Source organism: Marmota marmota, unplaced genomic scaffold (assembly GCF_001458135.2).
Source record: "Marmota marmota marmota unplaced genomic scaffold, marMar, whole genome shotgun sequence".
Lineage (NCBI taxonomy): Eukaryota > Metazoa > Chordata > Mammalia > Rodentia > Sciuridae > Marmota > Marmota marmota.
Window position 1 is genome coordinate 83281756 of NW_026000026.1, and position 27209 is coordinate 83308964.

Consider the following 27209-nt stretch of genomic DNA (forward strand, 5'->3'; position numbering starts at 1 on the left):
CATATGCAAGTAGTAATGAATGATCAGTACGTATTATTTTAGGGCTAGTAAAGAACACATAATCTTTTATGTTTATGAGTGGGAGCTACTCAGTCTCAAGCTGTACTGGCTGACTTCCTGGGTGTTTAGTATGGAGTGTTTGCAAAAATGATCTCAACAATTCCTTCTCCACCCTTACCTTTGTAATGTGAATTTGCTTTTCTACCCTTGAAGAGGTGGGCTCTATCTTTCCTACACCTTGAATATTGAATTGGGGCTTTCTTTGATCAACAGAATGTGAATAAAATAATCTCTTTGACTCCCACAGCCCCCACCCCTTGAAATACTAGCACCACCATTTAAGGAATCTGGGGGAAGACCATTAGGGAATGAGCAACCATAATGAGAAAGAAGCCCAATCAAGAGCTAGCTCCAACCACATGGACAAATCCCCTAGGACTTTGACTTTTCTACTTCAGGAATTACTCTATGTCATAATACATGTTATGTATTATAATAAATATTATGTTTTTAAAATATTATAGTTATTTAATTATATTTTTATAATTGTATAACAGACATGTAATCACTCTGAATTCTACTGAGAGCTTTAAATTATAATGAACACAAGTTCTAATTATTAGATATTTTGAAAACTTATTAAAAAAAAAAACTTACCCAATTCAACACATCCACAAATTCCCAGGAGAGATCCTGAGCTATGATACAAAGGAAGGGTTATATAAACAATGTCATCAGCTGTACAACCAAAAGCCCACAATCCAGCAGAACCCTTTAAAGCCTGCAAGTGACTAATCACAGCTGCTTTTGGTAGACCTGGAAGACAAGAAAAAAAAAAAAAGATATGTATATTATTTACTTTCTTTTTCTACAAGTTAACTGACTCTGGACTTTGGACATAAATAGAATCATATAATATTTGACTATCTTAGTTCATTTGGGCTACTATAATAAAATACCATAGCTGTGGAATTTATAAACAACAGACATTCATATCTGGCATACACACACACACACACACACACACACACACATATTGTGAAGCTGAAGCACTCTAAAGAAGCCACTTCTACATTAAAGATACTGCAGACTGCTGGACCTCTGCTAAGTAAAATATCATGGTTATATAGAGATGCAACATTGAAGGTAGATAGCCAAAATCATCTTAGGCTCTTTAGAAAAATAGCCATTGATTTTTAATCTTTACTTGTGACTTAACATTATCATGTCTATTAGGTAAAATCTTGGGATATCATGTTAAATTTAATTATCTCCAGCCTTCACTAACCCTATAGCTAAGGATGTTATGAGATAACAACTGAAACCTACAGAAGAGATTTTCACACCTTGTAGTAGTCTGCCTACTTAATGCCTCCTCCAATGTATCTGTTGAATGCATTTATTTATAATTTTTGTCCATAAATGTTCATGTAACATTTTATTGCTTTGTTTTGTTTTTGTACTGGGGATTGAACCCAGGGACACTTAACCACTGAGCCACATCCCTAGCCCTTTTTTGTATTTTATTTAGAGACAGGGTCTTGCTGATTTGCTTAGGGCCTCACTGAGTTCTTAGGACCTCACTAAGTTGTTGAGGCTGGCTTTAAACCTATGATCCTCCTGCCTCAGCTTCCCAAGCTGCTGGGATTACAGACATGCATCACCACATCCAGCCATGTAATCTTCTTTATGGCAGAACTTGTCACGTAGGGTAACTTGAATCTGTGTTCCCAGACCATGGTCACCATATTTGACTCAGAATATAGTGTTTTTTATTCCTTATTAAAGCTGAGTTGTTATTTAATGTCATATGCACACACATATTAATGTGATATATACACTTACATAACTGACATAAAATAACAACTCTGATATATACATATATGTGAAAGAATATATATGTATTTGTGTGTATATATGAAAGAATATGTGTGTGTATATATATATGTGTGTGTGTATATATATATATGTGTGTGTGTGTATATATATATGAAAGAAGTCCTATGCCATGAAAGAAGTCCTATGCCAGTGTGAACTATATAAAAAATTGAGACAAAATACATCAAAGTGTTCTATATGCTTTATAAAAGGGGCCAGGAAAGTGTGAGTTATTTTATAATTAATTTCTAGAATCTTATAGAATCTTATATCTGTATAGAAAGACCAAACTACAAAATTATATAGTTTGAGATACTGTAATTTTCAAGGACCCATATCTGCTATAAAAACTAAAAAAAAAAAAACTCTAAAGATGAGGCAAATCACAATACAAATCTAAATTATACATGAGGTAGAAGTTTTCTAGAAAACAATTCAGCTCCAAGTAGGAGTCTTTCATTCTGTCACATTTAACCCATCCTACAACGTGATCATCAAAGCATATCAGATTCCATTGTAAACAATGGTGAAGCTTTTCCATACATTCATTAACCAAACATAGCTTTCCTTTCCTCTCTAGTTTTCTTCCCTGGATCCCATGGCAACTCAACTTTTAAAATAAGATAGATAACTTTTCACTTGGAAGCAGGTCAAGAAAAGAAGGACGTTCAATCCAGCTTTCTCCCACATGCTTATGTTACCCCATTAAAGCACTTTAGTAAATTTATTAGGCATGGTCCTTTTTGATTAAAATAAACTAAATTAGGTTGCTTAATTTTAAATGAATAATCATAACACTAATTTGTTATAAATTGTACAAGGTATTTGATAGATTTTTTGATAGAAACAACGGACATGAGCTTATGCAACATGTGGAAGTGATCAAAAGTTGATAGAGTTTAGAGCTTTAAAGGAAAAAAAATACCAGAAGAATAAAGTAAGTTTGATAAAACTACATCTTACAAACCTACTTAAAATATTTAGAAAGCATATTAACAATAAAGATCTCAAGAAGTCAAGCAGTACAGAAACATCAGTATTTATATCAATGTCCTTTCAAACTTGTATGTCCATTAAATCCTTATGAAACTTTTATTGCATTTCTTTGAAAAAAAAATTCCTTGAGAAATAGTATATTGAATGGTCTCCAGAGTCTTTGGCTCTTCTAACCTTTGATGGTTTCATGATGTTGGAACTCTTAACATGTCCCTTGATTTGAATGGAGCATCCAGATGGGGCCAGGGAGAAAAGTGGGAATAGGGATGTGTCCAGTGATGGGGGATTAGAGGTAAATTAGGAAGGATGGAAAATGCCAAGACAAATTCAATTCAGAAGCAGAGATATTTTCTGCAATAATTTTGGAAATTGGAGAACAATAGTTAAAGAAAGAAGGAATCCATAGGAAGGAGAAGGAGAAATGAAAGGAAATCTTTTGATGGTGATGGTTAACTGGTTCCAGGCCTAGCACAACAGGCAGAAGCCTCATTTTCCTCCCACTACTTATGGCAGTGGTTGAATGTATGATTGCTCTGTCCAGGATTAGCCTCTCTTATAGGTTCTTGGGGCCACCTAATCAAGTCACCTAGTAAGACAGGATTAGAAGCTGATGGACATCAGGACAACCAGGATGGGATTGGAGGGGACAACAAGCTGTATTAAAGGTGATAGATCAGTGTGGTGAGTGATAGCACATTTAAGCTGAACTTAGGTGAAGCCTTGAAGACAGCTGAATTGCCCTCATGGAACCTCAGAAAAGCTCAGAGATATGGGAGCCAGGTTCCTCAAGACTAAGAGACCAACATGGAACTATAAAAGGTAGCTTTATGAGAAGTAATACTTAAGAAACAATTCTTCCTCCATCCTGGTAAAATACTAAGGTTTATTCTCTGGAGAAAAAAAATATGGACTTCAGGAAGCATCAGGAAGAACAGAGGTTGATAGATAGGGGGATAAGAAAAGCATATAAATACTTCCAACTCCTCTTTAACACTCAATTGGCTCTAGTCTTCAAGATTCCTACCTGAGGAATCTGAACATGTAAAAACTGAAAGACACTGATAATCATGGATCTTTCCAAAAATGTCCTAAACAATGAAATAAGTCCCACTCAGGCTCATGGAGAGTCTAGTCATAATTTTGTTTGTTTGTTTGTTTGTTTTTGTGTGTGTGTTTTACTGTCTGTATTTTAAAATATACATGGAAATTCTCTAGCATATAAGATAGAGGCTAATCAAAAGATAAAAAAGATATTGGAGAAAGCAGATAAGGTAGAGAGGAGAAATTTTTAGAAAAGTATTTTTATTAATACTCTAAAAGAAATGATACAATAAAGTATTTAAAATACAAAAATATAGTTCCAAAAGAGAAATCTTCAGAGAACACAAGAGTTGGAAGATAAATCTCTCAAAAAATTATCAAAAGGTAAGGAAAGGAAATTAGATACAAAAGATTAATAAATTAATGAATTATTCCAGGAAGATCAATCTTCAAAAATGTAAGAGTTCCAAAGATGAATGAGTGAAAAAATTAAACAAATGTAATAGAATAAGGAAATGGACAGAAAGAACAGAAGTAGGAAGAAAGAAAATGAGATGTAGAATATTCATTTTTCAAATTAAAAAGTTCCTAGAACTGGGCTGGGGATGTGGCTCAAGTGGTAGCATGCTTGCCTAGCATGCGTGAGGCACTGGGTTCGATTCTCAGCACCACATAAATGTAAAATAAAGATACTGTGTCTACCTAAAACTAAAGAAATAAATATTTTAAAAAGTTCCTAGAACTGCAGAACATGACTTCCTAGATTAAAATAGACATACTAATTTCCAGAAAAAATGGATAAATAAGACCAGTATATGTCAATGTGGTGTTAAAGACCCATGGAGATTCATAAAAGATTCTAAAAATTCCAAGAAAGGAAAACAAAAACTAAGATAAGTTACATAAGGATAAGAAAGCAGAAAGACTTCTTCAATATGTAGAGTGGAAGTCTAAAAATAATAGAGCATGCCTTCAAGATCCTACTAAGAATAAATTCCAACCTAGAATTCTATACGAACTATCATTCCTGTGTAAGGATAGAAAAAGGATAATTTGGACATGTGAGCAATTAAAAAAAAAAACATACTTCCCAAATACTCTTTATCAGATAACAACTGAAAGCAGCACACTGAAAAAAGAAAAGTAAAGCAACTTTAAGGATCCCTGAATTGGAGGATCAAAACAAGAGAAGGATTGAGTGAAGTTTCCAAGGTGATGGTGAGAGCAAGAGGACCAAGACCAAGAGGTCAAGATCAAAAAAATAGAGAGCATGTCTTTGGTAAAGAGGAGGCCAAGATGATAAATTTGACCAAATATGCACTATCTTTCCTATATCTAAAGGTAAGTTATCTCTTTGAGACAAGGGTGAGAACCATGAATTTGTTTAATATAGTTGCTATCTCTGCATCAATTTTTAGGCCTTGTCATAAGTTATTTGAAACCCAGTTGTACCCTGTTGGACTTAATAAACACTTTCCCCCTGCCTGTGATTGTGACATAAGACAATTGTCCCTCATCTCACTGACTCAACACCCCAGGGTTACTGACCATGAAAAACCTAATGGTCAGCCCTAGAATTATGTAAGAAAGTCCCCACCAAAAGGCAGCATAGGTATGTCCCTGGACCATAGAAAGGACTAGTCCCATGGTGCCCTCTCACTCCCTACCTTCTGGCTGAGTTCCCTACTGCCTCTGGATCTTCCACTGGCACCCCTAACCTCTGAAGGCCCTGAGAATAATAAATTTCTTTTCTTTCATACAATTTGTTTTCACCACTTCATTGTGTCTCACACACCTAAAACATCCCCCAGTCAGGATCCTATAGAGTGTAAACTATCTTGGCCTGCAGCCAATCTCAACAAAGAGACTTTAAGCCCCAAATATAAGAAAAGCATAGTCATAGTCATCTAGCAAGCTAAGCAATCAAACAGACAAAAAAAGTAATTACTTCCAGATTGAGGAGAGTTTTATAATTTTGTCAACAGGCACAATACACCATAGTATATTGAACTCTAGAAGAACAAAGCTGTTATGTCTGTCTGTGTTCTGTGGGGTGGAGAAGTAAGGACTGTTTTGAAGACCAGACTCACTTTTGACTTTTCACAAGAAAATAAGTATAAAGACAAACTGGCTAGCACTTTTGGAAGTTTTTAAAGAACCTCATTTCCACAATTTTATTCTCTCTTTCAAAGTACAAAATCAGACTGAATGTATGCTGACAGTCTAATACACATTAGCATTTTCCAGTTCATTTATCAAAGCTATTCTAATCACAGTCAAGAAAGAGACTGCATTTAGGCATCAAATAGGTCATTAAAATAAAGAAAAACTTTTCTTATGCAATAGTCGTGCTTATAGTACTACCTTTACATAAGAAATTAGCAACAGAATATTTTAATATTAAATTCTATATTATACATGTATATATATATACGTATATGTGTGTTTGTATATATATATATAAGTTGTATGTGTTTATATGTGTATATTTATTTATTTATTTATATTTGGGGTGGGGGTACCAGTGATTGAATTCAGGGGCACTCAACCACTGAGTCACATTCCTAGCCCTATTTTGTATTTTATTTAAAGACAGGGTCTCACTGAGTTGCATAATGCTTCACTTTAGCTAAGACTGGCTTTTAACTCACAATCCTCCTGCCTCAGCCTCCCGAACTGCTGGGATTACAGATATGCACCACCATGCCCTGCCTAAATCATCTTTAAATTAATCACAAAAGCTTATTTAGCTTGTAATCAATAATACTATTTATATTTCCTAAAAAATCAAAATTAAGCATTTTTAAATTCTCAAGCAATTTATTATTTATTTTTTCCTTCTTATCATTATTGCTTACTGCCCCCAGCCCCTGAAAAAAAAAAAAAACAAAGCTTAAAAATTTGATATTTTTGTCTTTTTGATTATTTATTTTTTCCTAAACCTGGGATACCCTCCAGATCTTGTTGGTTACATTATATTTATTCTAGGAAAATTAGGAGAGCAGCTACTTGTGTTTAAATTGGACTATGCTTAGGATTTAAGATTTTTGCAGAAATAGAACTGTTTTCAATTTAGTTAATGACTGCTTAAATACAGATGAATAATTAGGAACTATTTAAACTAATCTCTTCATATTAGAGAACAGGAATCTGAGGATCAGAGAAGCTGGCAAAGGTCTTGCCATAAAAGCTAGCCAAATATCTGACACTGAGCAACAGGCTGAGGAAGGTCTTCAGACATTCCAGTGCTTTTTATTCTATGAAACTAAGAAAATCTTTTCAAATGAGACCAAGGTCAATGAACATGTGATTTTCCAAAGTCAAAACAATGAACTTTTTGAAAGCCAAAGCAATTCATTTTTCATTCCTGTTTGCAAGTTCTGAGATCCGAGAACTTTAGGTCTTCTTGCATGCATGCTTTCTCAGATGCTTAGACCTATACATGGCTGAAAATACATGGTAATCCTCTTTAGCCTTAAAAATAATTGGAACATACCTGTTGTTCCGGAGGTAAAAATATATAGGCACGTGGACTTGAGGCTTGAGGCAACACGATGGCTGCATGCCACAGGCTCCTCAGATGATGTGCTCAGTTTTTGTATGAGTGAAATCATCCCTTGGGGAACAGAATCTTTCATGCCCCAAACACTGACATTTTGGGGGATGTTGGGAAGGATCTCTTCTATAATGCCAAGCAAATCTAAAAAAACACAAAGGATTAGTATAAATAAACAAAACGTAAACCTCAAACCATTCACTGTGAGTTTACTTTTTTGTGTTGAAACAAAGATATAAAATGCTGACTTTCTTCTCATTTGGGATGAGTAATATCACTGCCATGTTATGGTTCTGTTTCAACAGGACTACCTGAAAGGGAGATCTGATTACCCCTCGACTGAACAATGCAAAGTAGGCCAATTCAGATTGACTTCTGGAGAGGTCATTATCAAAATTATGGATATTTTTCAATTTTTAAATAGAATTTAATACTCTGAATTCAGAATACTACACCAAACATTTTTTAAAATGCAACTTAGTAGATGGTTATTACAAAAAAGTCATCTGTCATTGTGTAGTTCTACTATGGTGAAATATACTTCGGAAAAAATCCCCTGGCAGATCTGGAATCATAAGCTCATTGTGGTTTTGGAGTCAAAAGCTAAGTGATTTAGAGATGCCTTTTTTCTCTATGTAGCTAGAACTAAATATAAGAGCCTTTGAAAGCAGAGGAGAAAAAGAATGCCTTCCAGGTAAAGCAACAAGATCCTCCATGCAGAGGAGGATGTGACAGTGGTAGGTGAGAGTGAGTTGAGAATAGAGTCTCCACCAGCAGCCCTGGGCAGAAAGAAGCCAAGAAGAAAGAAGGAAGAATAGAAAATCCCAAAGAACTAAAGACTTTGGACTCTGGTGAGATAAGGGTGTAGTTGATAGCCAATGTTTAGGAAAGAAAAAAAAAAAAACTTTTCTCAGTTAGCAACTGCTGCTAAGATAAATAAAACAGCAACCATTAAGGTAGGAATACATTGAGTTATTCAGAGAGATAAACCAGAGTTCATTAATTTGGCCATTAATGAAAGACAAGATGTCATCTACTCAGAAAGAAGGTATTGATGGGAAAGCAGGAAGATAGAAGGTGGGAGTGGGTCCCTAAGGAGGAAATATTACATATCAAGGTACCTGATGGGATAAAGAAACAAAAAGCCATCATTCTTGCATAGTCCTTTGTATAACTGAGTATTGTCCCCTGCCCCCTAGGGTAGAGAGATCTACAACTACTTACATTCTTTATATTTCTTTTGTACTTGACAGTGCCGGACTTTAAAATGGACCTCTGATAGTAGAATTCAACTGCTATATTCAACCTGGGCACTCCAATTTTATTTCCATATTCCTATAATATGTTATAATTTTCTAAAGTATATAGGACTTCTGAGTGACATATTACTTATCTTAAAATCTACATTAATATTCTTGGGGTTATTAAAACACAATTCTCACTGTTTTTTTAGAGTTAATGCAAGGAATGTCAAGCACTGTCAGCAACCCCCAGAAGAGCATTATGAGAGAGCATGGCCCTGTTCACACTTTTATTTTGAACATCCAGTCTCTATAACTGTGAAAGTACATTTCCCTTGTTTTAAGCCACGCAGATTGGGGAACTTCATTTTAGCTGCTCTAGTAGATAGCTACACCAAGGTCACAAGTTGGCAGACAGTAGAATTGGTAATTTAACCCATCTATTAACTCAAACTTATATTTATAGACCTCATAAAACCAGCAGTCATTAAAAAATAACACTATTAAATGTAAAAGAGACTTCTATCAGAATGTTCAATACCTGCAAATATAGTTGTTACCTCTAAAGCATTATATATTTTCTAATTTTTAAAATAAAACTAAAAATAATCATAATCTACATTTGGCTTTGAATTTGAATTTGGAGTTCTGCATTACACATTTTCCTAGAATCATAAATCAGTACCTTGTTATGTGATGAAGTCGTTTGCCAGTTACTACTAGTTCTATTATAATGCAATGCATTTGGGATTTACTCTCTCAAAATCTATAACTCAGATTGGTCATAAAGAAGCAGCAAGAGAAATGTGACTAAGAGTTTCTCAAAACCTGTAAGAAGCCAGATGAACATAGAAGTGCTAAGGAATTTATACGTTGTTGGGGAAATTAGAAATTTAAAATGTTTTTTAAATTTTTATTTCTAGAACAAATCCAAATAAAACAAAACAGAACAAAACAAAAATCTAGAGAAAATACTTAGTTCTTAACAGACCCGGCATACTGCTGTATACAGATTGTTTGGCAAGGAGAAAGGAAAATCCACAAGGAAGCCTGGGAGGAAAGATAAGTCATAAACAAATGGAAAAGCAGGACAAAGGATTGAATTTTTTTTAAAATGTTAATTCTAGATTTTGTCTGAACATTCTTTCTGGCATTTTATACTCATAAATCTCTGAATTGACCCATTTTGCTGATCATAATTTCAAATCTGTCACTGGGAATTATAAATTAATAGCATACTTTTATATGTTCTTAAAGATACAAATGTCCAGGACTGAGGATGTAGCTCAGTGATAGTGGGCTTGTGTGGATATACAAGGCCCTGGGTTCAATCTCCAACATCACACACACACACACACACACACATGNAAAAAAAAAAAAAAAAAAAAAAATCAGTCTTAAAAGCAAATTCTGAAAAAAGAAAATGAGCATGAATTAGAGGAAATAGAATTCTGTTTTCTTAAAATTAAATTGATTTGGCTGAGGTAGAAAAAGGTAGAATTCTGAAATGGAATTTTTTCTAACCAAATTATTTCTTCAACAGTGGTAGAAAATATGGACGCGGATGGTGAAAACTGCAACAAAAATGTGAAAAGTCACATAAAGGAAAAAGTGTCACCAGTTACTTATCACTGCCAATTTTCCTTAACAAAATGAAAAAAAGTTTTATTATTCTGAAAGTAAATTTTGGGGCTGGGGATGTGGCTCAAGCGGTAGTGCCCCCCCCCTCTCTCTCTCAAAAAAAAAAAAGGAAAGAAAGTAAATTCTGAAAAAAAAAGGTAAATTCTGAAAATTTAGTTCTGACACAAAGCAGTGATGGGGACAGACAGGTGCAAGTGATGGGAACACAAGGTTAAGGGAATGATTCTACAAAATGGGCCCACTCTGCTGACCCCCACATTCTTTCTTTTCCAAGAAGCAATATGCCTGAAGCCCTGCATGGCTTGCCTGGACAGGATATGTCACATTCCTTAGCAAACAACCTATTATCTGCAGGAGAAATGCAGGCCTGAAATAATGCCAATAAAGGGAACCCAAGTTACCCTGAAGAGGGATACATTCGTGACCCTTTACAGATCAGATCCCCAAACTCAGAGAGATAAAGATAATTCCTCCTGATCATAAAATCTGTAAGAATTTATGGTTAAGAATCCAATCAGAACTGGTCAGCCTGGGCCAAAGTGACCTGGAATTGTCATGGTAGTGGGGTCTTGAAAATCTGATGTCAACAGTTGTCAGTCAAAGTCAAGAGGTAGACCTTGGCAGGACTCTCTGGAAAAATCTCTGGGATCCCCAATAAAACTAGAGTGCAAGAGGGAGCACACTGTCCCTTTCCTCTCTGACAGGACTCACTTTCTCCCTTAAGGGTATCCCCTTTCCTTTTTCCTATCTCTTCAATAGACTCATGTCCCTTACTCTGAGCATTGATAAGTCTGAAATCTTTCTGACTTGATTATAAGAATCAGTGTTTAAAAAGAGGTGGGAGGTCTTCACCCTGCCTCAGTTTCCCAGAGGGCCCAGCCTTGTAACAGTAGCAATTTTTAAATACTTCAAGGAAATTTGATTTTGTTTTATGAAGATTTACTCTTCAGTGAAATGCACTAGAACTGGAAGCACCTCCTAAGATTGACATGTGCCTCCTCCTTCCTTCTGCTGACTGCACCTGAGCACACACTGTAAGTGTAGGTAGAAATCTGGTTAAAGGAACTGAACTTTGCACCATGGGATCTAGGATAGATTCAGGTCCTGATAGAACCTACTATTGGAAAATGAAACATCTGGATTTCCTATGATCTTTAAGAGTTTACACTGCAAGGTTCACTGTCTTTTTAAAAGCAACATGCTCTTTTTAGAAGCACATATTTTCTCCCATATGCAAGGCACTATGTTAAATGGGATCACAAGAACAAAAACATGTGAATTATGATACTTACTTAAGATACTTTAGCACTTTTTACACAATTTGATTTCTTGTTTCTATATTAGTTTTATATTTCCTATTCACATTTCAGGGACTATACAATCAATGGATAAAAGTTTCATTTACTTCTGTAATATTTTATTGGTTATGAATGTGCTGCATTAAAAACTTTATATTATCTTATTCTACATGGAACAGACTAATATTTTCAAAAGTATAGGAATATAATCAATTATAGTTTTTATGCACTGGTAAATATTTCAATTTTAAACTTTTCAAATTTTATGTAGGGATTGGGGTGTAGCTTAGTAGTATGGCTTGTTATGCTTAGTATGGGTGAGGCCCTGGGCTCTATCTCTATTACCAAAAAACAAACAAAGACCAAAATGTTATGCATTAATAAGCCTAATATAAAAATCAACTATAAATGGTTCACTTGAACTTTCCATACTGATACAAAATGAAATTATAGATCTTACCAGATGCTTATAACTATAATCCTCCTGTGTAGAGAATCCCAACAGGCATGTCAGAGAATGCATGGCAAGACTATAGTTTCTAAGAAAATTAATATTTAAGCAGCAATGTTCTAAAGCAATTCATACTGAGATATTTTATACTTAAAATCAGGCCCTAAAACTCATTTCATCATCAATAATGTAACAGCTATTTGGGCAAGTATTAACTAATTGTCATGTTAACACTAGGAAATGTGTGTTACCTCTACTTTTAAAGATCAAATATAGGAATTTGAAGGAAAATGAAGGTTAGAAAAATTAACTGGCCTGCCTAAATTAACAAACGTGCAACTTGTGCTTTAATACAGGTGTACTAAGCTCCAAAATTCATTCCCTAATATTTAAGACCTATACCACATTGCTATTCATTATAATTAATTTTAAAATCAGTTGTTCTCAATATGATTTATCAAATAATTCTTCTCCATCCTCTCGATTTTCTGTTTGATTTTGTGATTATACTGTAGTAACCAGTAAAATCAATTAAAACCAGTAAAATCAATTGTTTCTTTTGAAGTGGAGATAATACTTGACCTAGCTTAGTCTAAGATGAAATATATATATATATATATATATATATATATATATATATATATATATATATATATATATATATAAACTGTCATTGTACTAAATATACATAAAAATTCTTAAATGTCCTGAAAACTGAAATATCATGTAAAGATCATAATACACTGGTAATAAAGTTTGCAAGAACCAGTTATTTTATCTATCTCAATATATAAATCTCAAATTCTATAAAACTTGAAAGGTCTTATTTCCCCCCTAACTCTTACTCTTGATCTTTATAAGGCAATTGCCTTTATGACTGAAAGCCCTTTAGAGAATCACAATGGCCTATTGCTAGCCATTTGCCCTGCTTAGTCTGAGTGCAGCAGCTCATGAAAACTCACAGTGGACAGCTGTATGCACTCCTGTGTGTATAGAAAAGATCCGAATTTACTTCTTGAGAAGATAAACCCAAAATTCTTTAAAATAGGTTGAGATGTAAAATATTATCAATTCTAAAGTAAGTAAGCTGAGGGCAATATGAATTTTTAAATTATTCTTTTATAATAATGATTTAACATGTCATTCTTTAAGAAAAGAGAGAAAGCAAGATAAAACATTCACATGAACCTGAAATCTTGTGGATGCCTAGGGTATCTAAAGTACTTTTTACCTCTTGGGCATAGTGATTCTAATGATTAGCAACACAAATACCAAACAACACAGAAAAGGAATCCCCAACACATCTCTATCTTCAAAACCAGTTATCAAATTGAGAGCAGAGTGGACCATTTATTAGCAATTGTATAAAAGTCAATTAAAAGTTACTAAGTATATAAATAACTCAAAAAGCTTAACACCAAAAAACAACCCAATCAATAAATGAGCTAAGGAACTGAAGCAGAAATATAATCAATCAACAAATATATGAAAAATGTTCAATATCTCTAGCAATAGAGAAATGCAAATTAAAACTATACTGAGATCCCATCTCACTCCAGTCAGAATAGCAATGATCAAGAATACAAGTAATAATAAATGATGGCGAGGATATGGGGGAAAAGCTACACTTATCCATTACTGGTGGGATTGCAAAAACTTGGAATGGTACCACCATTTGATCCAGCTACCCCTCTCCTCAGTTTATACCCAAAGGACTTAAAATCAGCATACTACAGTGATGCAGCTACAGCAATGTTTATAGCAGTTCAATTCACAATAACTAAACTATGAAACCAGCCTAGATGCCCTTCAACAGATGAATGTAAAGAAGTTGTGTAATATATACACAATGGAATATTACTCAGCCTTAAAGGAGAATGAAATTATTGTAAATGGATGGAACTGGAGAATATCATGGTAAGTGAAATAAGCCAATCCCAAAGAATCAAAGGTCAAATGTTTTCTCTGATAAGCGGATACTAATTCACAATAGTGAAGAGCAGTTAGGGAAGAATAGAGGTACTTTGGATTAGGCATAGGAGAGTAAGAGGAGAGGAGAGAGTATGGGGCTAGAAGTGACAGTAAAATGAATCTGACATTGTTACTCTATGTCCATATATGACTACCTGACTGGTGTAACTCTACATCATGTACAACTGGAAGAATGAGAATTTATACTCCATTTATGTATGATGTGTCAAAATGCATTCTACTATCATGTCTAACTAATTAGAACAAAAATAAATAAATAGGGACAGGGGATGTGGCTCAAGTGGTAACGTGCTCACCTGGCATGTGCGGGGCGCTGGGTTCGATCCTCAGCACCACATAAAAATAAAGATGTTGCATCCACCGAAAACTAAAAAATAAATATTAAAAAATTCTCTCTCTCTCTCTCTTCTCTATAAATAAATAAATAAATACAAAAGAAAGTTACTAAGTGCCCAAATGGACTTGTTGTTTTTATTCAATCATTTAGCCACATATTCATCCAAGCCATAAATATTTATTGAATATCTTCTTTGCACTCAATCCTGAGAATTTGGTAGAAAACAAAATAAACTTCCTCAGATCTAAGATCTTACAATCTAGTTCTTAAACTGTTCTTCAAGGTTACACCAATGTGTTTGGCAGTTGGCTAAGGAAACTTCATGACTTACGGGAGTCACTGTAAATAGCCACAGCACACCTGAGGTGGGAGGGAAAGTTCAGTGGAAAAGGTACTGAGAGAAGGTGGGTGGATAAATAGAAGGTGAGAAAGAAAAGGAAAGGAAAGGAAAGGAAAGGGAGAAAGAGATGGTGATAAGACAATAAATCAAGCTGGAAGGAAGACAAACACTGCAGGATATCCTGATTAACATAAGAAAATCAGGACAAATCTGGACTCCAGTTCCCATGTGACACTGCTTAGACACATGAGCATCAGTAGGTGACTTACCCAGAGGAATCTTGCTGCCCTCATCCTTAAAATAAAGCTATTATCTAACTTTTGTGGCCACAGTGAAAAAGGAAAAAAAAAAAAAAGATGTATAAAAACACTTTGTAATCTACAAATTTCTTTAAAATGGAAGGGAAGATCCGCCACCCGCGCCTCCAAGGTAGGCACACCTGCGACAGACCGGCGGATCAGGCCCAGGAGCCTGCCGGCGTGGTACACACACCACCCTAATTGGAGTAGGGGCAGAGCAGAGTCGCCGCCCGTGCCAGGAACAGGCCCAGCGACCTGCAGGCGGGGTAGTCACGACACCCCAATTGGAGTAGGGGCAGAACAGAGCCACCACCCGTGCCCGAAAGGTGGGCAGATCTGCGACCGACCAGCGGGACAGGCCCAGTGGCCTGCCAGCGTGGTACACTCGTCACCCCAATTGGAGTAGGGGCAGAACAGAGCCGCCGCCAGCGCCCAGAACAGGCCCAGTGACCTGCCAGCATGGTAGCCACGACACCCCAACTGGAATAAGGAGAGAGCAGAGCCACCGCCCGCGCCTGCAGGAAAGATACGCAAGCAGTATGAAAAGACAAGGAAAGAAAGGACCACAAGCAATGCAGGTCAACGCAACTTTAGAAGAGGTAACAGCTGCAGCAGATGGAATGTCAGATAAAGAATTCAGGATATACATGCTTCAGATGATCTGGAGTATCAAGGAAGACATTAAACAGCAAAATCAGACAATGAAAGATCACTTCGACAACGAATTACGCAAACAAATCCAGGAAGCAAAGGATCAACTATACAGGGAGATAGAGGTTATAAAAAACAAACAAACAGAAATCCTAGAAATGCAGGAAGCAATAAACCAACTTAAAAACTCAATGGAGAATACTACCAGCAGAGTAGAACACTTAGAAGATAGAACATCAGACAATGAAGACAAAGTATTTCAACTGGAAAAGAACATAGACAGCTCAGCAAGACTGTTAAGAAACCATGAGCAGAACATCCAAGAAATATGGGATAACATTAAGAGACCAAACTTAAGAGTCATTGGGATACAGGAAGGTACAGAGCTCCAAACCAAAGGAATGAGCAGTCTATTCAATGAAATAATACGAGAAAACTTCCCAGACTTGAAGAATGAGACAGAATCCCAAATCCTAGAAGCCTACAGGACGCCGAATGTGCAAAATCATAAGAGATCCACACCTAGACACATTATAATGAAGATGCCCAACATACAGAATAAGGAGAGAATTTTAAAAGCTACAAGAGAAAGGAAGCAGATTACATTTAGGGGTAAGCCAATCAGGATAACAGCTGATCTTTCAACACAGACTCTGAAAGCTAGAAGATCCTGGAATAACATATTTCAAACACTGAAAGAAAATGGGTTCCAACCAAGAATTGTGTATCCAGCGAAATTAAGCTTCAGGATGGAAGATGAAATTAAAACCTTCCACGATAAACAAAAGTTTAAAGAATTCGCAGCTAGAAAACCATCTCTTCAAAACATCCTCGCCAAAGCATTACAGGAAGAGGAAATGGAAAATAACAATGAAAACCAACAGTGGGAGGTAGGACAGTAAAGGGGGGGAAAATAATCAAAGAGGAAAACAAACCATGTTTAGTAACAGAAATAAACAAATATGGCTGGAAGAACAACCCATATCTCAATAATAACCCTAAATGTTAATGGCTTAAACTCACCAATTAAGAGACACAGGCTAGTAGAATGGATCACAAAACAAGACCCAACAATATGCTGCCTACAGGAGACGCATTTGATAGGAAAAGACATACATAGGCTGAAGGTGAAAGGTTGGGAAAAATCATATCACTCATATGGACTTCGGAAACAAGCAGGAGTGTCCATACTCATATCAAATAAAATAGATTTCAAGCCAAAGTTAATCAAAAGGGATAAAGAGGGACACTACATACTGCTTAAGGGAACCATACACCAACAAGACATAACAATCATAAATATTTATGCCCCAAACAATGGTGCAGCTATGTTCGTCAAACAAACTCTTCTCAAGTTCAAGAGTCTAATAGACCACCATACCATAATCATGGGAGACTTCAACACACCTCTCTCGCCACTGGACAGATCTTCCAAACAAAAGTTGAATAAGGAAACTATAGAACTCAATAACACTATTAATAACCTAGACCTAATTGACATATATAGAGTATACCACCCAACATCAAGCAGTTACACTTTTTTCTCAGCAGCACATGGATCCTTCTCAAAAATAGATCATATATTATGTCACAGGGCAACTCTTAGACAATATAAAGGAGTAGAGATAATACCATGCATCTTATCTGATCATAATGGAATGAAACTGAAAATCAACGATAAAAGAAGGAAGGAAAAAGCATACATCACTTGGAGAATGAACAATAGGTTACTGAATGATCAATGGGTTATAGAAGACATCAAGGAGGAAATTAAAAAATTCTTAGAGATAAATGAAAACACAGACACAACATATCGGAATCTATGGGACACATTGAAAGCAGTTCTAAGAGGAAAATTCATTGCTTGGAGTTCATTCCTTAAAAAAAGAAAAAACCAACAAATAAATGATCTCATACTTCATCTCAAAATCCTTGAAAAAGAAGAGCAAAACAACAGCAAAAGAAGTAGAAGGCAAGAAATAATTAAAATCAGAGCTGAAATTAATGAAATCGAAACAAAAGAAACAATTGAAAAAATTGACAAAACTAAAAGTTGGTTCTTTGAAAAAATAAACAAAATCGACAGACCCTTAGCGATGCTAGCGAAGAGAAGAAGAGAGAGAACTCAAATTACTAGCATACGGGATGAAAAAGGCAATATCACAACAGACACTTCAGAAATACAGAAGATAATCAAAAACTATTTTGAATCCTTATACTCCAATAAATTAGAAGATAGTGAAGGCATAGATAAATTTCTTAAGTCATATGATCTGCCCAGATTGAGTCAGGAGGATATAGACAACCTAAACAGACCAATATCAATTGAGGAAATAGAAGAAACCATCAAAAGACTACCAACTAAGAAAAGCCCAGGACCGGATGGGTATACAGCAGAGTTTTACAAAACCTTTAAAGAGGAACTAATACCAATACTTTTCAAGCTACTTCAGGAAATAGAAAAAGAGGGAGAACTTCCAAATTCATTCTACGAGGCCAACATCACCCTGATACCTAAACCAGACAAAGACACTTCAAAGAAAGAAAACTACAGACCAATATCTCTAATGAACCTAGATGCAAAAATCCTCAATAAAATTCTGGCGAATCGGATACAAAAACATATCAAAAAAATTGTACACCATGATCAAGTAGGATTCATCCCTGGGATGCAAGGCTGGTTCAATATACGGAAATCAATAAATGTTATTCACCACATCAATAGACTTAAAAATAAGAACCATATGATCATCTCGATAGATGCGGAAAAAGCATTCGACAAAGTACAGCATCCCTTTATGTTCAAAACTCTAGAAAAACTAGGGATAACAGGAACATACCTCAATATTGTAAAAGCAATCTATGCTAAGCCTCAGGCTAGCATCATTCTGAATGGAGAAAAACTGAAGGCATTCCCTCTAAAATCTGGAACAAGACAGGGATGCCCTCTCTCTCCACTTCTGTTCAACATAGTTCTCGAAACACTGGCCAGAGCAATTAGACAGACGAAAGAAATTAAAGGCATCAAAATAGGAAAAGAAGAACTTAAATTATCACTATTTGCAGATGATATGATTCTATACCTAGCAGACCCAAAAGGCTCTACAAAGAAACTATTAGAGCTAATAAATGAATTCAGCAAAGTGGCAGGATATAAAATCAACACGCATAAATCAAAGGCATTCCTGTATATCAGCGACAAATCCTCTGAAATGGAAATGAGGACAACCACTCCATTCACAATATCTTCAAAAAAAATAAAATACTTGGGAATCAACCTAACAAAAGAGGTGAAAGACTTATACAATGAAAACTACAGAACCCTAAAGAGAGAAATAGAAGAAGATCTTAGAAGATGGAAAAATATACCCTGTTCATGGATAGGCAGAACTAACATCATCAAAATGGCGATATTACCAAAAGTTCTCTATAGGTTTAATGCAATGCCAATCAAAATCCCAACGGCATTTCTTGTAGAAATAGAGAAAGCAATCATGAAATTCATATGGAAAAATAAAAGACCCAGAATAGCAAAAACAATGCTAAGCAGGAAGTGTGAATCAGGCGGTATAGCGATACCAGACTTCAAACTATACTACAGAGCAATAGTAACAAAAACAGCATGGTACTGGTACCAAAACAGGCGGGTGGACCAATGGTACAGAATAGAGGACACAGAAACCAATCCACAAAACTACAACTATCTTATATTTGATAAAGGGGCTAAAAGCATGCAATGGAGGAAGGATAGCATCTTCAACAAATGGTGCTGGGAAAACTGGAAATCCATATGCAACAAAATGAAACTGAATCCCTTTCTCTCGCCATGCACAAAAGTTAATTCAAAATGGATCAAGGAGCTTGATATCAAATCAGAGACACGCCGTCTGATAGAAGAAAAAGTTGGCTACGATCTACATACTGTGGGGTCGGGCTCCAAATTCCTCAATAGGACACCCATAGCACAAAAGTTAATAACTAGAATCAACAAATGGGACTTACTCAAACTAAAAAGTTTTTTCTCAGCAAAAGAAACAATAAGAGAGGTAAATAGGGAGCCTACACCCTGGGAACAAATCTTTACTCCTCACACTTCAGATAGAGCCCTAATATCCAGAGTATACAAAGAACTCAAAAAATTAGACAATAAGAGAACAAACAACCCAATCAACAAATGGGCCAAGGACCTGAACAGACACTTCTCAGAGGAGGACATACAGTCAATCAACAAGTACATGAAAAAATGCTCACCATCTCTAGCTGTCAGAGAAATGCAAATCAAAACCACCCTAAGATACCATCTCACTCCAGTAAGATTGGCAGCCATTATGAAGTCAAACAACAACAAGTGCTGGCGAGGATGTGGGGAAAAGGGTACACTTGTACATTGCTGGTGGGACTGCAAATTGGTGCAGCCAATTTGGAAAGCAGTATGGAGATTTCTTGGAAAGCTGGGAATGGAGCCACCATTTGACCCAGCTATTCCCCTTCTTGGTCTATTCCCTAAAGACCTAAAAAGAGCATGCTACAGGGACACTGCTACATCGATGTTCATAGCAGCACAATTCACAATAGCAAGACTGTGGAACCAACCTAGATGCCCTTCAATAGACGAATGGATAAAAAAAATGTGGCATTTATACACAATGGAGTATTACTCTGCATTAAAAAATGACAAAATCATAGAATTTACAGGGAAATGGATGGCATTAGAGCAGATTATGCTAAGTGAAGCTAGCCAATCCCTAAAAAACAAATGCCAAATGTCTTCTTTGATATAAGGAGAGTAACTAAGAACAGAGTAGGGACGAAGAGCAGGAGAAGAAGATTAACATTTAACAGGGATGAGAGGTGGGAGGGAAAGGGAGAGAGAAGGGAAATTGCATGGTAATAGAAGGAGACCCTCAGGGTTACACAGTGGAGGGGGTAGAGAGAGAGGAGGGGAGGGGAGGGGAGAGGTGGGGAGGGGGGATGGTGGAGGATGGGAAAGGCAGCGGAGCACAACAAACACTAGTATGGCAATATGTAAATCATTGGATATGTAACTGATGTGATTCTGCAATCTGTGTATGGGGTGAAGGTGGGAGTTCATAACCCACTTGAATCAAAGTGTGAAATATGATATGTCAAGAAATTTGTAATATTTTGAACAACCAACAATAAAAAATTTAAAAAAATAAATAAATAAAAGTGGGGGAAACTACAAGCTCATAGGCAGTAATCCCATAGTAAATAAATAAATAAATAAATAAATAAAATGGAAGGGATTATTATTATTATATATTAACATATTGTATTATATATTACATGACATGTTATATATTAACATATAATTTATAATAATAATTACACATTATAATTATATATTATTTTGTTATATATTTAATATGTTAAAGGACATAGGTTACATATATTCTATAAATGATATACAAACATCCTAACACTTTCCTATTCATTCTAAGTAAAGAGAAAAGCACAGATCAGTAGATAAACAGATATCAGTAGATATCAGAGGTAAAAAATCAAGGATAAGAGACTAGAACACTTCTTTGCTATTACTTTTGAGTCTTCAGACTTTGTGGGAAAGCAATGATAATTTTGTAAGTATTTTGATTTTTTTCTGTGTATAGAAAACCTCATTTCATAATATTGATAAATTTATTTTAAAATTTTGTGAAACCTGAATGCATATTTTTCATAATTATATTAAAATGAATTGGCAGTCCCAGAAATAAGTGGACCGTATAGTACAGCAGGGTCTTAAATTAGAAGCCAGTTTTTCAGTCCTGGTTCTGCAACCTACTAAGGTGTTGTACTTTAAACCAGTTACTTAATTTCTTTTCATCTCAGTTGCCAAACTGCAGAACTGCTCTAGCTTCTCAGCATTATTGGTAGTGCCATAAACATGGTCAGCCTTGAAAAAGTGGCAACTGTGGATAGTTTTGTTTATTTGTTTTTAATTTTTTAGTTGTAGGTGGACATATTACCTTTATTTACTTATTTTTATGTGTTGCTGAGGATCGAACCCAATGCCTCACATGTGCTAGGCAAGTGCTGTACCTCTAAGCCATGACTCTAACCCTTCTAGATAGTTTTGATAATAACAGTAGCATTTGCCTGGGGACTTAGCTGCTATGTTTCCTTTGGTTTAGTCTAGAAGACAGTGATGGAAACTTCATCTATCACCAAGGTTTTTATCTGGTCTGGCCTATAAAACCTGTTTAAAACTGATTTTATATGACCTATGAAAAAATGTAATTTTTCTAAAACATAATGTGTTCAAGGTCCTATTTCAAACAAACTTTATACTAATCTTTCATATTGCTAGCACCAAATTAGGTTGCAGCAGCAAAGTCCAAATGAGATTACTTATTAAAAGCTCCAGAGTGACTTTACAATCATAATGGCAATTATTTTAATTCACTAAGTATCTAGTTAGTACATATCAGGCACTCAGTCACTTTGCAAAAGCTGATATTAAATAGATAGTATTATTTATACTTTGCAACTTGGTAAAGTAACACTCACAGATAAATCATCAGCTATGAAGTGGAAAAGCACATATGAAATTCAGACCTGTTTGGCTTAACACTGTCTAAACTACTTGATTTGTCTTTCCACTTCAATATACTTTCCCTAGGGATATAATGATTTACTAGTATATCTCCATCAGAAATACTCAAAAAAAGGATCTAAAAACTCTAAAATGTAAAGTCTTTAAAACTATGTACATATTTTATTAACTGATGCAACTCAAAATGTCAAGAATATGCTATTCAAGGTATAAGCTTTAAATACAGAGAAGTGAGTATGATCTGAGCTATATCCTAGCCAAAACAAAAACAAACAAACAAACAAACAAAATTTTAATCAAAAAAGAAGTGGTCTTATCTTTGAAAAACACATGTAATTTATGTCTTGGAGATATGCTAGAAAGAATGGTTCATAGGATGTAAGCTAGAGGTCCCAGCTATCTATTTATCCAGCGAACCATCTAAGTAGTCTTGACTTTAAACTCTAGTGCCCCAAATTATCTTTCTCTATATTGAAAAAAAAAAAAAAAACAAACCAAAAATAACTAGCTGTTGGTGTTAAAAACAAAAACAAGGGAATAATACAATTATTGACTATCAAGTGAAGCAAAAACTAACATAAATAAAATTACAAAATTAGAGTTAATTAAGCAAGAATTCAGTCAACAGCAGAGTCTGAACGCTCTTATTTCGGGAGGTAACCAGCCTAATACACTTCAAGATAAGTCGTGTTTCAGACAACCTGTTTGGGGGTGCTTCTCAGACTGGCCTCAACATCATGGACACATGAATCTTATCAGGGATACTGTGACCTTTCAATTTGCTCTTATGAAGGAAACTATGCCTTTATCATTTGGGGCATAACTTGGGGTTTACATTGGCTGTGGGAATTCCACAATATAATCAGGTTGAGCAATGTGAGAGATGTGACGAAATGTCAGTGTATCCATCAATGAATTTGGGTCATTTTTCCTGCAGCACTCAGATGTTCACTCATCCTGCTACATTCATATTTGCATTCTGTAATAGACGTTGTTTTACCACTTTGTCAACATTCTGAATGACCATTTGTTCTACTTATTGCTACAGGTCAATAAAACTTAAACATGCTGGTTAACCTCTTTCCAAGCTAAGAGGTTAATCTTGGAAGATAGGAGTAGAGAACAAAATGAACAAACAATACCCAAAGGACACTCTTTGGCTTCTCAGCTCCTGCAGCCTTAAAAACGAAACAACATTGAAAGTAAACATTTTACCACTGTATCAGGCCTTGTGCTGAGCTGGAAGGACAATGATAACTAGGAAGAATTTTTGAAGGGTTGACCTTCTTCATATTGCCTAGCTCAGTTTTCTGTCATATACAAAAATTATATAATACAGTTATATACTTTAGAGATATGTAGGTTATTATAAGTTAGATTATTTTTCCACATTGCTCTGTGAATTTAAAAATTATCTATAAGGTTTCAGTATATATCTATTAATCTAAAACACTTAACTATTTTCACCAAGGTGCTTACCACCAATCCTCCCACTCTTCCTACTCCCTCATTTTCCTAGCCCATGCAAGAAGAATCTGCATAAATAATTTAAATTGTATCAAATAGGGATCATTTTTCATACTTCAATTCCATTTTGTTAAGCTATACATCTTCCTAGATTCTTGGTTAATTAATAACTACACCAAAGATTTTTCTTCACAGCTCAGTGTTAAGTATCTGAGGCAAACCCATCTTAACACCAACATAGGGAGAAAAGGAAGGGTAGAACTTCCTCAGAGAAAATAATAATGATGCACACATGAGAAGCAGTGTTACAGAGGAAGAGACTTAGAGTCTGCCAAAAGTCTGCCCACTGGCTGGCAGGTTAGGAGCCCAACCTTGCTCTGGCAAATCCTATCTTGCAGACAGTATAAAATAAGAGCAGACATGAAGTTAAGAATTCATGAAATCCAGAGTAAACAAATCTGTTTTGCAAATGCAATCATCCTTGATAAATTTACCATTAGAAGCAAGTAGGTATTCCACAATGAAGTTAACATAACTTTCTTATTCCTCAAACTTTTTTTTCTAGATCTGATAAGACTTACAACCAAACAAGTTCTTTGTCTCTCTATTCTTGTACAGACAGAAGGTACCAAGAGCATTAAAATTGTCCCCTCCCCAAATGTGGGTGCCTGCGTCAATTTCTTGTAATATCCTGAGACTTTCTGCTCTGGGAGTCAGCCTTCCAGCCCAGCCCAGTGCCCTTGCCTTCTACCCTCAAAGGTGGCCCACAGCCTGCTGAGTTGTACTGTACTTTTCAGCTCTCTCCCACGCCCCTTCTGGCCTCTGTGACCCTAAGCAAACTCCACCCTAAGCAATATCCTAAGCAGAGATTTCATAAAAGCTTTCTGAAACTGTCTTGATATTTACTAATCTACAAAAGAGTGGATGATTAAAGAGGCATGGGTATTTAAACCTCCTGCCATAGAATTGTAAAACTATTTTATACTCTTGGCATGCACACATTTTCACACATCTAAAACTATTAGTTATGAACTGTTCTAAAGGAAAAGGAAGGTAGGAAAACAGGTCCCAAAAAACAAAGACCGAATGTTCTCTCTGATGTGTGGATGCTAACACACAATTAGGGAGGGGGAGGGAAGAATAGAAGTTCATTGGATTAGACAAAGGGGAATAAATAGAAGGAAGGGGAATGGGAATTGGAAAGACAGTAGAATGAATCTGACATAACTTTCCTATGATCATATATGAATACACAACCAGTGAAACTACATCATATACAACCACAAGAATGGGATCCTAATTAGAATAAGTTATACTTATTCCATGTATGTATACATATAGGCTATTATATACTATGTATATATGTATACTCCATGTATGTATAATGTGTCAAAATACACTCTATTGTCATGTATATCTAAAAAGAACAAATTAAAAACTTTTTAAGAAAAAGGAAAATAGATCTCTTTACATTCTCCCTAAGCAGATCACACCCCATACTCTACCTGTGCCCACCACTAGGGCCTTGGGCTCGCAGGTGCGGATGCAATGCAGAAGGGAGTTGGAGCGAACGTTGCAGTTGAGGAAGGCCACCACGCAGCCCAGCTTAGCCAAGCCAAACCACACGTGAACAAAGTCGGGCTCATTGCTCATCAGCAAAGCCACAGTGTCCCCCTTTTCCAGTGAGGAGTGGTTCAGGAAGACACGGGCCACTTTGTTACTCCTTTTATCCACATCCTGATAAGTGTAGATGTCTCCTTCATAAATGATGAAAGGTTTCTGGGGTTGCCTCTTGGCATGGCTCAGGAATTTATCCAGCACAGTGACCTGCTCGCCTCTCCATTTGCACTTTGTGATCTGAATTCCAAAGCGCACCACCTTCAGCAGGAACCAGAAATCATCCCAGAAATAAGGGAACAGAAGTCTCTGCACGCAGTGCAGAAAGATCATGCCAGCCCCTATTCCTGTTAGCCATGACAAGAGCATGGGGGCACAGGTCAGAGGCAGTTCTTGTCCCAACCCTACCAGAGTCCTCTTTCAGGATCCGTGGCTCCCTCAGCGAAGATCTCCAGTCCTCACTGCTCAAGGAGGGAAACTGCAGTTCGTGTCACCCTTTCTGGAGGGATCCTGTGAAACAGAACCAGAGATTTGTACCCAGAAAGTTGCCTCAACGAATTCTGGGGTAAAGCTTGGGAAAACCGAGTGGGTGTAGAGCAGAAAGTCTCTGAATATTACAAGAAATCAACGCAGGCACCGGAGGAGCTGGGAGTCTGCCTTCCAGCCCAGCCCAGCGCCCTCGCCTCCCACCCTCAATGGTAGCCGGCGCCCTGCTGACTTGTACTGTACTTTCCAGCCCTCTCCCACGCTCCCCGGCCTCTGTGACCCTAAGCAAACTCCACTACCCTCAGGAGAAGTAACTCCAGAAGCTGATGCTCTTTCCTCTCGCGGTAGTTTCTCTGGAGGCTGAGATCCAGAGGCTGAATTCGAACCGGGAGAAGCAGAGGTGGGGAAGACTGGAATGCAGTGGCTTCCCGTCTCCACCAGCCAGCAACCAGGCTGGTTATCGAGGCCCCGCCTCTGCTCGCGCCCCCAAGCTTGCCGGGGCCCCAGGGCCCCGCAGCGCCACCTTGCCCCGCCCAGTGCCCAGTAGCTCCGCTGGGACGCACCGGGTCCACCCAACTGTTCCCAGGTGACCACAGAGTCTACTGGAAGAAGTTGTCCTCCACTCCAGCCGCAGCTCGGGATCTGAGAGTCCTTGGGGCTGTGTATCTCTCCTCCCAACAGCAGCGGGATAGTCACCCGCCTGCCTCCTGCCTCCAGGCTCCAGGCCAACTCCAGTCCTGACTCCTCTGCCCCGCAGCTGCAACAGCCTGGGCGTTCTGTCCGGCTCCTTCGGGATGCGCTTACAGTCACTGGGACACCCGTGAGGCGCTGGCCAGCTCCCACTCCACAGACCGTGCCCGGGATCAGACTTCTGGCGCGAAACAGGACAGTTCCACTCAGGGACAGCCAGGGATCAGAAAGGCGTGGTATGAAGTCACAGGGGAACCGGGCTGCTGGAATTTGAGTCCCAGAGGCTCAGGGAAGAAGAGTAGTGCACTAGAGTTCATTCATAAAATCAGCAATTAATGGGAACAAAACTAGAGGCTGCAAACAAATAAAAACAAAAAAGAAAAAAGAACTGAGGTGGAGAGAAATATATATATATATTTGCAACCCGTATTTTTGAAAACAGGTTGCTGTTTGTATTTATATTGAAACTAATGTCGTTAGAGTGCCTCCACAGTGCTTTTAACAAAAGTTTCCAATTTTTTGATTGATTTAACAACTTAAATCGATAGTCACATCCACGTTAAAAAATAAAAACAAAGTATAAAATTCTGCCTATTATCTGTCTTTAAAAATCAATTTAAGATCATCAAAATTTTGAACTGAGAATTCTGAAGA

The 27209-nt window shown here is 36.7% G+C and overlaps 1 protein-coding gene across 2 annotated transcripts in view; it reads right to left on the reverse strand.

Annotated features, from left to right (window-relative positions):
- The window catches only part of Slc27a6 (solute carrier family 27 member 6), a 62234-nt gene extending 35498 nt beyond the window's left edge, over window positions 1-26736 (reverse strand). The window contains exons 1-4 of one of the 2 annotated variants that reach the window (XM_048811815.1): window positions 26429-26736; window positions 25268-25889; window positions 7412-7615; window positions 658-816 (exon numbers count right to left, since the gene is read on the reverse strand). In XM_048811815.1, the coding sequence (XP_048667772.1) occupies window positions 658-816; window positions 7412-7615; window positions 25268-25748 (844 nt within the window). In that variant the 5' untranslated portion in view covers window positions 25749-25889; window positions 26429-26736. Of the gene's footprint in view, window positions 1-657; window positions 817-7411; window positions 7616-25267; window positions 25890-26164; window positions 26375-26428 lie in introns of those variants that run through there. The other variant, XM_015486501.2, reaches the window with a different exon arrangement.
- Between the last annotated feature and the right edge of the window lie 473 nt (window positions 26737-27209).